General features: G+C 40.2%; 1 protein-coding gene across 12 annotated transcripts in view; it reads left to right on the forward strand.

Moving 5' to 3' along the window:
• Positions 1-17,013, forward strand: part of foxp4 (forkhead box P4) — a 298,841-nt gene that overhangs the window by 274,694 nt on the left and 7,134 nt on the right. For all 12 annotated transcript variants that reach the window (XM_079857685.1, XM_079857691.1, XM_079857692.1 and 9 more), the window contains 7 exons: positions 2,220-2,307; positions 6,012-6,095; positions 8,957-9,158; positions 9,264-9,340; positions 9,614-9,715; positions 14,799-14,920; positions 16,419-16,485. In XM_079857685.1, coding sequence (XP_079713811.1) covers positions 2,220-2,307; positions 6,012-6,095; positions 8,957-9,158; positions 9,264-9,340; positions 9,614-9,715; positions 14,799-14,920; positions 16,419-16,485 — 742 coding nt within the window. The remainder of the gene's footprint in view (positions 1-2,219; positions 2,308-6,011; positions 6,096-8,956; positions 9,159-9,263; positions 9,341-9,613; positions 9,716-14,798; positions 14,921-16,418; positions 16,486-17,013) is intronic.

The raw sequence follows: 17,013 nt of genomic DNA on the forward strand, positions 1-17,013 counted from the left end.
GGGGTGTGGTGGGGGGGCAGAGGGAGAGTAAGATGAGATCATGTTTTTGTTATTATCATCATGTGCTTGCGGGGAAAAATGTCTATCTGCGCCTGGATTAGTCGAGTGGGTGACATCATTGTTTTTGTTTAATTTCTCATGAGAAAGCGAATGCGCACCCCTCTTTTCCTTCAGTCGGACTCTCAAAACGGTTGTGTCATGCGGCGGGTGTCACGGAGATAAAGCAGGCCGGGATCACATCAATGAGTGTGTACTGCGAAGGTTAAGATTCTGCCGCTCACACACACTTCCGTTTGTCGCTCTCCCGCCGCGCGGGGAACTTTACTCATGGGCCACACACGCCAATGAAGAGTCCTAGTAAAATGCACGAGTAAAAGTGTAGAATAAGATTGAGGTTAATATCTGATAACTGGCTGATATTCAAATTTTGTCTAAATAAAATAAAACAATTAAACATTAATGCTAAAATCAGTCGAGTTAACCACTAGGCTACAAGTGATCTTAGGCATGTTCACAACAATATAATGTTCAGTATGAAAATGGATATTAATTTTGAGATTTGCTGAAGATTACAATAAACGTTTAAAAGATTTACTTTAAGCAAGGATTAATGAATGACAAAGGTAATCAAAAAATTGGAGAAATGAGCATTATACACAGCATTATAATGTACAGTATGAGAAATGCTGATTTCTCCTATTTCTTGATCACCTTTGCCATCAACTAACGCTCACGTAAAGTAGATCTTTAAAAACATTATTCATTAAAACTTAATTGTAATCTTTAGCAAATCTCATTCACAATAGGAGAAATGAGCATGCACAATTAAATATTCTCATGAAGATTTTGTTTTAGAATGCTTTCGTTGTAATTCCTCTACTCATCTTCCTGTGACCCTTGACCTCAGAGTCATTAAACTTCACCAGGTGTGTGGTTAGAAGTTGGGAGGGCCTCCTTCCGCACCTGGAGGGATTAATGACATCATTGCTCAAATGCTTCATGACATCATCATTTGGATGTTATATGGATTATATAATTGTGTTTAAATGCATGCAGGGGTTCATTTGTGTGATTTCAAGCATTGGAACGCTGTAAATAAAATGGGTGGGATGAGACAGATGGCGCAAAGGAAAGATCCAAGATCCATCTCCGTGTCCGTGTCCTATCTGACACCGTTCCTTCTTTTTCTTCGATTTTTGCTTCCTCGTTTGGTTCCTGCATCATCTGTTTGTTTTGCTTTGTTTTGGAGTTTTGTTTTGGATTGCTTCATAAAGAAAACATGTCTTGAATAACTATGGGTAAAGCTCACCCATCTAAAGCAGCGCTTGATGAGTAAAACAAATGATGTCATATCCAGGTGTTTTCCCCCCCCATTTCAACTCCCACTCAGAGTTCATGGACTGCGGCAATTTCTGACAAAAGAAACAAAAACCGTTTCCAAAATAATATCCCTCTCCAGCTGCATTTCAACTGAATAACAGAGACATTAGGACACTAGATTAGACCTAATATAGAGAGACGTTCATGTCTAAAGTTATTGTCATCTTTTTCAATAAGTGACGGTAAACGCGGTTAGACAATAAATAAAACTATTTATATGCAAAAGTAGACTTTCAGCAAACAGTACGGTCACATATGACAATCCTCAGCGGAAAACCTCTTTTTCCACGTCTTTCATGTTCTAATATTGTTTTTATTTTCTTGCGAAAGGAAATTGAGTTTATACGCCTAGTGAAAAGTGTGTTTTCGAGTGGAAATCCACTATTGTTAGGGGTTTCCTCTGAGAGGGCCGTTGCGATCCCGAGAGGATTCCATTAAATATTTTTACCCCAAATTGGAAAAATAAACCACTATCTGTGCTCGTATTTTGATTTATGTGAAGTCATGGTTTGCCAAGACGCCGCAACTAGATCTCTGATGTCTCAGTGACCTCTGTATTTGGGTAAGTGTGTGTGTAGTCAGGACGTGACGCCAGGGCATGTAATGTTAACACGTTAGCATACACAGCAGAAACTGCGAGGCAATCCCAAAAGGCTGAGACACAGCCTTACTGTGTGTGTGTGTGCGCTGTATCAGGCAGGTCAGCGACACGGTTTGTGGCAGATGGTCCAAATATGCTTACAGATCTCCCTCTGGGAGTTTAGATAGGGTCGTGGATTGATCTAGTAGACTGTGTATCAGGATATGTCATCACATGTTTGCGTTTCTCTCTCTCTCAGGCACCTGAACAGTGAACACGCCCTGGATGATCGCAGTACGGCCCAGTGCAGGGTGCAGATGCAGGTCGTCCAACAGCTGGAGATACAGGTGGGATGCGCGCACAAACGCAAAATCAACATTTCTCCAAAAATCTTGCAAACGCAATGTTCAAGCTGCCTGACTTTTCCTGTTTTTCCTGTTTTCATTTACATTTATGCATTTGCCACATGCTTTATCATTTTTTTAAGAGTTTAGTCTATATGTTTTTGCCTCGTAATTATGTTACAGGTAATGGAGTCGTAAGTGTCAACTTTAGAGGATCAAGGTCTGAATTTGTGTTCACCAATATGGTTAATAGATGCCGACATTTGGTCTTCCAGAACTCCCCCGTACTATTTCACATACAGAACTGCGCACTTTCCCAGCTGGCATGATTTTCTGCCCATTACATGTCACATAAGTTGATAGAGATCACTGAAGCTTGTAATAGGAAGAGTGATGTAGAGTGCGGGTGCGAGAGAGGAGGCCAGAATATCTGCCTTTGATGGATCCCAATTAGAGAGTTTCCCAGCACTTCTCTCGTCCCTCCTGCCCGCGGACTCTCGGCAAGCACCGTGGGCTGCCTGTCGCTCGCATATACGTGGTGTCATCTCTAATGAGAGAGCTGATAAGGAGAAGGGTGGACATGGGAAGTGCTAGAGACTTCCTCTGCCCGCGGACACCCTCTGTGTGCCTCTCCACTCTTTTAATGTCGGCTTTAGTGCCAATTGTAGACATTTTTCTAATCAGCTCAGTGGTTTTGTTAATTTTCTTTTAGTAAGGCAGCACAATTAATCAGAAAAATTACTAAGATTACAATTGAGGTTGTCCTGCTACTTAATAAAATGACAAATCAATTATCAAAAATGTATTAGCATTATTATTGTTATTGTATGTAAATTATAAAAATGTATTAAATTCTATAATAACATTTAACAAAATGTAAACAAATCACTTGTCATAATCAAAATAAAAATACATTTAAAACAGTAATAATAAAAAAGACCAAACTTAAATTAATAAATTCAATTTAAATAAAAGAAAAAAGAATGTTGCGTGGATGACGTGTTTGCAAAAGTCCAGAACTCTCAGGATAATTTTTATTTTATTTGAACTTTTTGCTACAAATTTTCAATGCAAGGGAATGTTCAAACGTGTCATTTCAGTATGGCCGTAACAGTCTATAACCCTGAAATGCGCTATGTTTAGTGGTAAACAATGTTTTATTGTCCGTGTGAGTAATTTGTTTGGACGCAGAGACTGTCAGAAGAGCGTCTAGTGACAGTTAGGATTGACACTGACAGGACTTCGGTCAAGCACATTAGGTCGCATTAAAGAAACCTTTAGCTATGTGGAAACTGCTCGCACTCCTCAAGCACACGCCAAACTAAAACGCAGGTCAAGTAACCTTACCGTGCCTGCAGCGGTTGAATTCCTCTGCTTTTGGAGCTTTAAATCAACAACCTTTAAAAAAAGAAAAGCACGTCTCCTGGACGGGCTTACATTGAGACGGGCACTTCAGGCCCTCCAGCTTTACGTGGCAGATCTACTTCCCATCATCACAGCCAGTCAAACAGACCTAGTAATTGGTCAGCTTCCCTTTTCTTTCCACGCCACCTCCCCTTCATGTTCTCCATCTCGTCTCATTCCCAAAAATAAACCCCTCACAACAAAGCTCTTTCAAAAAACACTGCCCTGCCAGGCACGCGGGCAGCGAGCTCACTTTGTGGCCCACAAACAGCGTTTAAACACGTGTCCAGATCGATGCAGGGGTGATGAGAAGTGACAAGAGAGTCAGTCCACGTCCAAGCGTATTTCCTTTCATGTCTACCTCCGTCCGTCACCTACTCTGCCCCCAACTCCCCCACCGCCCCGATGCCAACCCAGACCAACCAGAACCACCCTTCGCCAACCTGCTGTCTCTCCCAGCTCACCAGCTCAGATTTTCCACTGTTTTTATTACCCCGCTGACCAGCATGTGGCAGCCCCTCATTAAACACACATATCAGCTAATGGGTGAATAAACAGCCCAGATCTGTGGATGACTCCAGCAACACTGGGCACAGCCGCAGAGCATAAGCACAACACAACAACAGTCTAATCCAATTCTTAGGATGATTTTTACAGTACAGTATTAAAAAACAACCAGCATTAGGTTGTGGAGTTTGCTAAGACAATCATCAATATTACTGTTGCTCATATAGGGACTTTTTTCTTTTGACAACGGAGGAACTCTAGCAACCACCTAACAATGCTCAGAATAGCCTACCAACCACTCACCTTAGCGACCACTGAGAAACCCTAGCAACCTAACATAAATCCTTAGCAACCCCCCCACTCGAGTCACTTCATTAACAACCAAGGAACATCCTAGTAACCACCCAAACACCCTAGCAACCACTCAGCAATGGCCAGCAACCATCCATAGCACCTTAGAAACCCCCTAGTAACCAACCAGAACACCTTGCAACCACCTAGAAACCCCCTAGTAACCAACTAAAACACCCTGTAACCACCTAGAAATCCCCTAACATCCTGTAACCACCTAGCAACTCTATAGTAACAACCCAAAATAGCCTATCATCAACCAATCAGAACACTCTAGTAATCATCCAGAAACCATAGCAACGTCCTAGTAACCACCCATAACACCCTAGATCCCACAGTATTGCTCTAGTAACAACCCAGAATAGCTTTGCAACCACCCAGAATAGCTTGACATCATGTCAATGACGTTTGCATGACAGAAATTTTCTTCAGAAGAAAATTGTTCTAATTTAAGTCGCTCAGTCCTCTCGTATGTGCAGTTTTTGTTGTTTTTTTCTGTGTGAAAAAAAATTACACTTTTAGTGCCACTAAAGTGTACGGTGCCAGTCTTGGAGCATTTTGAGGCAGCGTGTCGCCCCCCTGATTAAGAGGGGCCGGCTGCCTCCACACTTCCTCTAAATGGCGGTTAGGAATGTCAAACGAGGGCGAGTGTGGTTACAGGGCAAGTGTCTCTGAAAGAGACGCAGCAATCGAGAGAAAGAGGAAGAGAGGGAAGAAGGACGGTGAGAGAGCTGTTTTCTCCCGGAGGTATCAAGAGCTGTGAAACGGCATGTCAACATCCCCGTGAGCTGACTCAGTTAACAGGCAGAATGCAAAATTATCCTCACAAGAGAATATCTCGAGTCACTCCCTCCTCCTCTCAGCGGCGCCTACAAGAGCGGCACACACTATGACGACACTCGGTTTTTAATGCGCTGTATTGGCATGACAAATAATTGTACACTTGCGCTGCCAAAGCTTTAGCAGCTGCGTATAACGAGAACAGTGTGAAACAAAAATAACACCTATAATTGAAATAAATTAGACAATTTTGTTTTATTCAAAAGTTAAGAAATCTTATTTTTAATGCTAATGAAAAGTAAAGATAAAAGGATAGCATTAAATTATATACATTCAATAATCATTTATTTTTTTTATGTTTTATGTATATATTTTATGTAAAAACAAACTGGATAGCAAATACATTCTTTTTTTAATCATTACCTTATATTGTATAATATTTTTAAATATTTACATTGTTTTATATTCTTATTTATTATACTGTATTGATCAATAATGCAATTGCTGTGTCAGGCTGGTTGGATGTTTTGATTGCATTAAATTTTTGGAGAAATCAATGTACAAATGGCTTACTTATCGTTGTCTCTGCATATTGACACATGGAAAAGTGTAAACCTTTATGGATTTGGTCTTGTTTCTAATGCATGTGTATGTGTTTTGTCTAGCTGGCCAAAGAGAGCGAGCGTTTGCAGGCCATGATGACCCACCTGCATATGCGTCCATCAGAGCCAAAGCCTTTCAACCAACCTGTGAGTTCATAACCTTTACCTTCTACCATCTCATACTTACATCCTCTGATAACCTGTTTTTTGATTTTCTCTGTGTTTTTTTGCATGTAAAGTTCTGTTCAGTGCACAGTATGATCAGTAAATCAACTGTGTGAGGCACTAAAGAGCGCTCTCTGTTGGAGAAAGGAGGAAGTGCTGTATTCTTTTTTCTGTGTGTGTGTGTGTGTGTGCTTGGATTGTGTTCCTGGAGAGCAGCTAAACTCTATAGTCTCATTGCAGACCCATATGTGTATACATACTAATACCTGTTCACCTTATTCTTGCACTTTACGAAAGGAAGAAATAGTTTATCCTTGCAAGCCGTTAAGCACCTTCAACTCAAGTGTAATGATGGACTCCTACAGATTGAGTTTTCTTTGTAGAAGCTACAGCTGGCCTGTTTTCCTTCGATCCACTTTAGAAGAGTGTTTGTGTACTTAAAGATGCTTGTCACGGTGTAAAAGAAAGTGAGTGTTTTGGGCTGGACTTACCAGATATTTCACATCGCTGCTTTATACGCAGGCATCACAAAGCATTTCCCCTCAAGCCACCAGCTGGCTGTGCAATTATTAGGAATCTAATGAATATTTCATGCTGAGATTGATGAGGAGTCTTATTAAAATATGAAGATGTTGAAATTAATTGTCAATTAGAAGTGGAGTGTCTTAATTTGAGGGGATATAAATGAAGGCGGAGGGCGAAAGTAGGCCGCGTCTCCTGTTTGGAGACAAATTCTCTGGATCAGCTGCCATTAGACGGTAATGGGAAACAGCGACCGGGCCGGGCCGAGTGACCTATAAGAGAACGAGGGAGAGAGAGAATGAAAAAATGATAATTGTGAGTGTGATCAAGAGAAAGAATTAGCATTAAGTGGTAAGGGTGAGCATTGGGGCGGAGCTTAGCACAAGCTCAAACCCGTGTGTGGCATTGACCGCTATTAAGATCGTTGGATGTTTGGCACAGCAAACTGGCGCGGCTCCAGTGTTAATTAAGTACCTGTTAAACCATTTTGCTCCCCTAATTACTGGAGATGGGCCAGGTTGGCTCCTGTGGCAATGAGAATAGAGAGAAAAGAGGGCTGGCACTGTTTAATTCGCCATATTAGCTTCAACCCTGCTACGCCCGCCCCCTCCTCTCGCTCGCTCTATCTCTCGCTGTTCACACGTGCACATGATGGTTTTAATTAGAGCAAAACAAGCAACCCCGAAAAAGACTCCCTGAGCGATGGGGAAAGCTGTTTCCTAGCGCTCCGTGCCCGCCAAAGCTAATTGGGCAGAGCAGGGCCACGATGAGGGCGGGTAACCGCAAGCGTTGTTTGTTGCCAGATTGTTGTTTTACCCCCTCCTACCATGTATCGCTTTGTTTTGTTCCTCTTGTGTGGCTTTAATTGCAGACATTGTGTCACCGAGGAGCCTCGTTTGTGCCTGCGTGTGTCTGAGAAACACGATTTGCGGGGTGCTTTGTTTGAATTTCACCGGGTGAACAGGATCATCTTATAATGGAGTCATTGTGCCAACTGCTTTTGGCATGGATGTGCTGGCACGGATCGCAGGATGTGCTTCTCACAGCGGGAGACCAATGACAATTTGACAATGATTATATTTCCTGGTTTGTAATTGCAACGCTGAAGATTACTGTACTCCATGAAGATGATGCGAATTAGAATCAAGGCTGCGCGGAGACTTAACCCGTGCCAAATAGAGGGAGACAGACATTTGTTTTTGCACTGTCATTGTTTTGTTTTGTGGTGTATGTATGAATGTGTTTTTGTAAACAACAAAAAATGCAAGCAACTGCTACAACATTAAAACATTACATATATATTGAATATGATATATCGTATTAACTATTCCCTAAAATAAAACACACTTTTCAAGTTTTAATGCAAATTTTATTTTTAAACAGTTACCTGCATAATACACATATTGAAGCTTATTTTGTTAAATTTGACACAATTACATATGTACTACAAATATTATTATAGATTATAATATTTATAGTTTAATATTTACAACATTCATTAAACATATTAAATAAATAATAGTCATGCCAACATCCTTGTAATTGGATAACATTCAGACTGGTTTTCCAGTATTTTTGAGTGAATTTTGATGATGTGTTTATCTCATTTGATATCATTAGTTTCTTCAAATGTTGGGGTCTGTAAGAGGTATTATTTCTTTAAGACAAAAAAAAGCAGGAAGCATCAGTTTGATAAACATTGACTGTAAAGTCTATATCAAGTAAATGCTGTTTTAAATGATTTTAAAACTTTCTATTCATCAAATAAACCTGATTTTTTTTTTATCATGATTTCAAACATATTAAGCTGCTCAACTGTTTTCGACAATGAAAATAATAATAAATGTTTCTTGAACCCTAAATCATCATTAGAATGATTTCTGAAGGATCATGTGACACTGAAAAGTGGAGTAATTGCTGCTGAAATTCAGCTTTGCTGTCACAGGAATAAATTACATTTTGAAGTGTATTAAAATAGAGAATACTTATTTAAAATTGTAATAATATTTGACAATATTACTGTTTTACTGTATGTTTGATCAGATAAATGCAGTCTTGGTTAGCATAAGAGACTTTTTAAAAAAAAAAACATTTTACAAAATCTTACCAACCCCAAACTTTTGAATGGTAGCAGACTGTAAATCTTATGATTTATATGTTGCTTGCAAAAAAATTTAAATACACTACAGGTTTAAATGGCTGCTCATATAGAAATTTGCTAGCCAGCTAATGCTAACCATACAAGTAGTGTATGACCTACTACTAATATAACAACTAATTGTCATGTAAACAAAGTTCCTATTTTGTTTCTTCTCGTCTAGCTGAACCTGGCCTCTAGCATGTCGCTGTCAAAAAGAGAAAGTGAGGGGTTTCCTGAGGGCTTGCCTCATCCCCCCACCTCTGCCGCAACTCCCATCACCCCCATGAGGCAGGGACCCTCCGTCATCAGCTCCTCCAGCCTGCACGGAGTCGGACCCATCCGTCGGCGCAACTCTGACAAGTTCTGCACCCCCATCGCTTCGGGTCAGTGTCCCGACCGCACAAATACAGCTCATCACACTCTACGTATCGATTTCTACAACACTGCAATACATATGAAATAATCATGGCTGGTTTTGTCTGTTACAGAACTTGCACAGAATTGTGAATTCTACAAAAACGCTGACGTCAGGCCTCCATTCACCTACGCCTCCCTCATACGACACGTAAGTCAGCCTGATGTAGAGATCTGGACTGTGCGCTCTGTGCTCCAGTGCACTTTAGCAGAGTTCAACGGTGTGTGCTGGTAACTAAGGATTTATGCGCATCTCTTAGCTCGGTGTCAGTCATGCTGAAACGCGTGGCACTATCCATAATGCACTGCTTGCCCGTCTGGAAACAGTCCATCAGCTAATGTCTCACTAATAACAGCCATTTGAATCACCTCTTGACACCTGCTGACTCTCTCTCTTCCGTTCTCTCTTCACTTTATTCACCAGGCCATTCTGGAAGCCCCTGACCGACAGCTGACTCTAAACGAGATCTATAACTGGTTTACACGAATGTTCGCCTATTTCAGGAGAAACACAGCAACATGGAAGGTAATGTCCCATCAGATGAAAAGTCGATATATTTTGCACCATGGACGTCTATAATACTTTGAGATATATGTTAGCATTCCTATTCATCACAACGGCAATCAACAAGCGTTGTTTTGCACCAAAACCCTTCCAAACTAAGCATGAAATATTGTACTGCAGTGATTTGTTTTTACCTTTATTTTATTTTATTATTTATTTAATACCAAAAAATTCTAAAGTATTGAAACATTTGACGAAATTTTTCCATTGAACTAAAATATATCATCTGAACAGGCCTTTATACCTTAAATCTTAAGAAACCATCAGTCTATAGCGGTCAATGTTTAGAAGAGCTTGCTTGCCTATGCTTACCTCCTGGCAATGACTCACAGACATAAAAACAGAGCAACGGACACAATCCTTTGTTCAACATGACCCAAACAACAATAAATAATCCCTCCGTGCCAATGGATACAGTGGGTACAACAGAGATACGGCCTTCTGTAGAGCTCCAATAACAGTGAGGTTATTAATGACGCCTGGCATCACCCAGACAGCCATGTTATGAGCTGGCCATTTCCAGATCTGTTTTTCTTTTCTTTTCTTTTTTGGTGTCCTGATGTGCTCTCCTCATTGTTTTGATTGTGTTATGTGGCGTCGGCCTGCCTACTGGTGTTTGGTAGGTGGGAGCAGGAAGTTCAAGTCCATTCGACCTCATTTCCTTTGCACTCTGTACTAAACTTCACTAAAAAGAGGCAAAAGACTCCCTAAAAAACTGGAAATTCAATCAGTCCTTTGCATAGCCAATGGCTGCCTGCTGTTTCTATGTATATGCATATGCCAACACAGTTTCTGTATTATCAGTCTAGGGGCACGTAGCATTGCAACTCTTATCAGACCGTTTAATTTGAGCTAGTTGATTAGCATGCGCCCTGCTGGTCCGGAGCCAGTTGTGTATCAGCTCCACATCTCCTGACCAGCTCTGACATGCCACAGTCCACTGGAGCCCGCTACAGGAGCGCAGCTCTCCCCTGTGAACCAGCTGCTGTCATACTCTTCCCTCCACCTGTGTGTGTGCTCCACCCCAAGCTTTGATGTCCAATCAGCTGCTTTAACCACACGACGCTCGCTTTCATGCCACTCGTGGAGGGCAGAGCCGATACTAGGCATCAATGAATGCATGTATGGGTGTTGAGTCTGCCTATTTTAATCTCTTAATATTATAAAGTGAACTCTATTTCTTCATTTCCATTTATCTGCCTCATCGGTCTGGACAAACTTCGTAAAGCAAATTTAAACAACAGAAGTTGAACCAAAGTGCTGTACAAATTATAATAATAATAACTCAACCATTTTTTTTTTTTTTTTTAATCCAAGTATACCTTTATGAACCGGTAATAATAATAATAATAATAATAATATGTATTAATATGAATAATAATAACTCTATTACCATATGTTTAACAATTTATCTAAGCATACCTTTATGGAATTGTAATAATAATATTTATTAATAATAATAATAATAATAGTAGTGTTTTAGGTAACACTTTATTTTACAGTGTCCTTGTTACATTACATATGCTAAATGTACTTACCATAGTAATAACAGTAAATTATGCATAATTACATACTACTAACCCTCAACCAAATCCAATTAATATTACTCAGTACTTAAATATATAATACACTGTAACAATGACACCTTAAAATAAAGTGTAACCGTGTTTTACTTGCACATTATTAATATGTTTAACATATCTAAACTTACCTTTATGAAATAAAGTCTCTCTCTGGTCTCTCTCTCTCTCTCTCTCTGGTCTCTCTCTCTCTCTCTCCATCTCTCTGGTCTCTCCCTCTCTCTGGTCTCTCTCTCTCTCTCTGGTCTCTCTCTCTCTCTGGTCTCTCTCTCTCTCTCTGGTCTCTCTCTATCTCTCTCTGTCCAAAGTGAAAAGCAGACCGGTCATTAAAGGCCTGGGCCGACCATGTAACCGTCCCATTTAGCTGGCCATCTCCTCATCACCCTGCTTAACCATTAGTTCGCCCCTCAGAAAGATGTGCTAATACATCCCTCCTTTCCCAGCACCTCCCATCCACCCCTATCCCCCTGTGGACTAGGAGCTTGGCAAGGTGCTGTCAGGCCGAAGAGAGGAAACGGACACCGCGTAGAGTAGATCTCTTCCTGTCAGTCTGTCTCCTCATTAGCCATTCACGTGGCCTGGAGCCTGGAGCCTGGGCTTAGGAGGTGCTGCCCCACATTCAGGCAACACTGGCCCAAGGCTCATTTGTGTGCCTGAGCCTCTGGGGGGGAGGAAGTAGGGAGAGAAACGGAGAAGGTGAGGTTAGAGAGGGACCCAAGGCAGCTGAGGGCACAGAGACAGAACAGCGAGCTAATAGTCTTGAACCGCAGCGGCACCCATGAGCAGTTAGTGAGCTTAGCCAGTGAGAGTTGAGGGGAAGGAGGTGAAAGGGGCAGGAATATCTTTAACAACTCATTTCACTTTTATGAAATTTAACAATTAATGGATCCGTCTACTTTTCCTCCTCCACCTCCTACTGTACCTTTTCTCTCTCTCTCTCTCTCTCTCTCTCTCTCTCTCTCTCTCTCTCTCTCTCTCTCTCTCTCTCTCTCTCTCTCTCTCTCTCTCTCTCTCTCTCTCTTCTTTATCTTTTATTTTAATAACTGCACATTCTCACTCGTCTTCCTCTCTTGCTAGTCATTTGGCCCGGTATTAAATATAGAAATGGAGATACATGTTCTCCGGTGCTCTTAATGGCCATCTATATTTCATGAAAAGTCAGGTCCGGAGAGTAGGGGGAAGTCATTGATCAGTTAGAGGGCAGCTCTTATTCACAAGATGGACACCAGCTGGGTCATTCTACAAAACTGCTGCTGTTTGTGTAAAATGGCTTGAACAATGAAGGGCTGATGCTAACTTTTACTGTTACTATAAACATTTTTCTACAAAATCTCCTTGCTGTATTTGCAAAAACAAATTAATTTTGATGAAAACTAAATATATGAAGCTATATTTTTTTTTTGTTGTTGTTGTTGTTGAAAGAAGTCTCTTATCCTCACTGAGGCTGCACTTATTTTATCAAAAATACAGTAAAAACAGTAATATTGTGAAATATTATTACAATTTGAAGTAGCTGTTTTCAAATTTAATATAATTTATTGTGATGGCAAAGCTGAATTTTCAGCATCATTACTCCAGTCCTCAGTGTCACATGATAATTCAGAAATCTTTTTAATTTGGTGCTCAAGAAGCATTTTATTATATTATCAATGTTGAACATTGTTGTGCTGCTTAATATTTTTTGTGGAAACTGTAAAATATATTTTTTTGTTTTTACTATTATTTAATATACCACTTTTTAATGAATCGAAGTCCAAAGAATAGCATTTATTTGACTAATCTTTTGTAACATTATAAATATCTTTACTGTCACTAAACTTTTGAATGGTAGTGTATATACAGTATAATTCTATACTGTATATATACAGTAGATGTGGAGATATTATAGTATTCTCAGTCTTCCATTTATTTCCCCATTACTTTTCTGAATTTCACAGTTGTAGTTTAAAAATGTAACCCACACTGATCATTTCTCTGTGCCTTATTCTTGTAAAGAATATTAAAGTCTGATTTTTTTTTTTTTTTTTTTTCTCAGTGGAGGATTTATCCTGATGTCTGCACGACATATTTAATTTTGTTGGTACACTTGTACTTCCTTTTGTATGAGGCTACAAGTGTCTATGGCCTTGGAGTCCCTGGTAGACTGTGTAGTTTTGAAGCCCCCTGTGTCTGAGATTTGCTTTCTTAATACACATTCCTGGTCCAATGAGTGATTCTTTTCAAAAAATGTGGTTTTTTTTATCAATATTGCAAAATCTGAATATCATGTTTCACTCTGGAATGAAAGTAAAATGCATTGCAAATGCCATTTTAAGCTATACAGTATGTACTGTATGTCACTGTCGCTGTTCATTTCTTGGCTGAGATGGTAAAATAGTGACCATAGTGTCGCTCCTCTTCATGTGGGCACAGTCACCAAAATAACAGAGACCCGTTTGACATACGCATCACGCGTGCCATCTTTCTAATATAGCCACCACCCCTCCAGTCACTCATGCGCTCTCACTCACACACACACACACACAGCTAGGCGGGCATTTTGTTTATGTCTGCAGAGGCTGACCCCCTTTAAATTGCTGCTAATGTTTTAACTGGGAGAATTAGTCTTTCATCACGGATGGGAATGCAAATAAAATCGGTGAGGTGGCAGGCTGAAATTGGGGTCATACTCATTTGCAAAACTAAGCATCATCGCTCCTGCGCGGGGAAATTTATTCAAAGAAGGGAGGCCTCGCCTGATTATGGCACTTGTAATTATGGTTAGGAGTGATTCCGGCATCAGCAGTCCCTCCCTCATGGATTCGGGGGGAAAAAAAGAGTGCGTCGGAAAAAATACACAGGATTTAATTATACACGAATTAAAATTGGTAATGAAATTGGGCATGAACAAACTACAAATAGCAGATGAAAAGGAAGGGACCTCCCTTGGGGGTGTTATTCTAGATAGTGGCTGATTAGTGAAATTTAAAATAAAAAAAGCAGGGGGTGGGTTTGCTGATGGTGGTGGGGGGATAGGGCGCATCGTTTCTTATTTTTTTTTGCGTTCAAAGATGGAGGTTTTTTTCAAACTCCCACTGTTATGATGGTGTGGCACCACATTGTCACTTCCCCTTGGTAGAATGTGCACTTAATTGGTTGTGTGTGTCTGTGAGATGGTGCGGGCGGGGGAACGGGGTTCGAGATGGAGAGATACGCTCAGTCGACATGTCCCCGTCTGAGCCGTACAATCTTTTGTGCTCATCATCACGTGCGCTCTTTTAATTAGAAAGCAGGTATAAGATTTATGCCATTATTAAAGGCTGTTTATATCAGGCCTCGCTATAATTGCATTTTCAGCAATGACAGCGACGCGGTCGCGATTCTGCTTAAGATACCTATGGTGTAGAATCATGGCTGGAACGGAAAACTAACTTACTACTTTTTGCTCTCTCGTCTTCTCTGTATGTCCCGTCGCCGTTACCTAGAATGCTGTGCGCCATAACCTGAGTCTGCACAAGTGCTTTGTGCGGGTCGAGAACGTCAAGGGTGCTGTTTGGACCGTGGACGAAGTGGAATACCAAAAGAGGAGACCACCAAAGATGACCGGGTACGTAGACTCAGATGGGAAAAGGGGATAGTTCACCCAACAGTGAAAATTCTGTCATTGTTTATCACTCTTGTGTTGTTACAAACTACTATGGCCTTTTATGAATTTCCAGGGCATTTAATAAAAGTGAATGGGGACTGGTTTTGTCAAGCTCCAAAATGATCATAAAAGGACCATAAAAGTTATCTATATACGACTCATGCACTATATTCAAAGTCTTCTGAATCTATATATCTAAAAATACCATATTATTTCCGGTATTACGAGAGCACTGTATATTTTATAACTTATAACCATATATTTGATTAAGTGATAGAATGTTAATATACTTCTACTTGAATCTTGGTCAATAATCATTATAGATGGGTATCAGGGTAACAAACATGACACTAAAATAATGCAGCAATAAACATTAATAACTAAATAACATGAAATCTATCACAAATTTATCACACCCTAATGTACTTACTGATAAAAAAGATCAAAATAAGATTATTTATATAAAATAGAATGTGTAATATATGGCAATTTATAGTTTTTACTTCCAAAAACCGTAGTAAAATTACATACCGTGTAGTTTTTTTAACAAACAAACTGAAATATATTCATTGTTCACTAAAAACTCTGCTCTGCTGTAGTTCTTAAATCAAATATGGCATCTTCCGGCAAGTTGAGTCAGGGTTTGAAGTGAGTGACCGATGACATCATTGATATCATTGATATCAAATAGTTGTGCTGCCACTCATGGCTCGCTTAAGAACGCCTGCTCAGAATTTCTGTAGCTTTACAGACTGAAATAGGAGCCTGTCCAAAGTCATACAAATCGCAATAACCTGCGAAACACTGGATTAAAAGAGCACTCTTTAAGTATAGACTATTTATTGAGTGGAAGTCCCAAAAACAGGCTTTATTCCTGTAGCTAAAGCGTGAGCTTGTAGGTCTGCTCTGTAAGTGGGGCTGTAATCGTTATTGGCATGTATGATTACCCTAATGGGCTTCCCATCATTACCCTATTACTGACTCTCTAGTCAAAAGCACAAAGGTCTCTTTTGTGCCTCGCCTGCTTGTGTTTGGAAGTGCATGCGTGTGTGTTGGTGTGCCTGTGTGTTTTTCCCGTCTGTGTCTACACTGTTTAGGGTACATTGTGAGCAGATGCACAGCAGAAAAGCGTGCCTGCTTGCATTTGTACAAACAGATGTTACACGCCGTCTCAAGCTCTGCCAGAGAGACGACGGCAAATTACCCAGCCGACGGCCTGCCCGCCAGATTTCAGCCCTGTAGCGCACAGACACAAAAGCGAACAAACAGTAGTGTGTGTGTGTGCAGTTTATGCTGTGTCAGAATGCATGTGTTACTCTCTATTGTTTAACTTTTCTATTTATCTTGTGTAAATAGAATAGTGCCTCAGCCTTTTTCATGGCTTTAGGAGCTTTTTTAACAGACTTTGGTCAGCTCGTAATCCACACGTGTACTTAATCTTTCTTCTTCTCCTTCTCAGAAGTCCCACTCTTGTGAAGAATATGATTTCTGGGCTGGGATTTGGCTCCCTTAATGCCAGCTATCAGGTAAGCGCGTGTGGTTTTTCAGTACATCAACTCAACATACAAGCCTTATACATTCATCCACATTGAAAATGATGGGGAAATGAATATGATGTACATTTTTTTTCTAGTTACTCTATCCTCCCAAATTTTTGTTGGTTGAAATATTGCACTTTAAACGTTTGATTGTCTGACTTGTGAGAGACTCGTTCTTTTAAGTCGTTTAATTTGTCGAACCAGTTCAGTGTTCAAGGATTCATTAGCAAATCGGTCTGATTTTATATTTGCATTGAAAATAAATTCTTTAAAGTCGTTTCTAAATATGAATATACATTTTTCTAGAGGTCTAAAATATTTAGTTCGCTACGCAGTGCCTTGGGTAGAGTACAAGTTGCCATAGTGAGATCTGAAATTAGTGAATCTTTCTTTTCAACGAATTAGTCTAAAGGTTTCGTTACATGAAGTGATTTTATACAACTGAAAAAATCCTGGATAATTCATTCCTCGGAAAGTGTGAGAATTCTGAACAGATCAGGCCAGATGAAGCGCACA

The sequence above is a fragment of the Squalius cephalus genome, assembly GCF_949319135.1.
Source record: "Squalius cephalus genome assembly, chromosome: 22".
Classification (NCBI taxonomy): Eukaryota; Metazoa; Chordata; class Actinopteri; order Cypriniformes; family Leuciscidae; genus Squalius; species Squalius cephalus.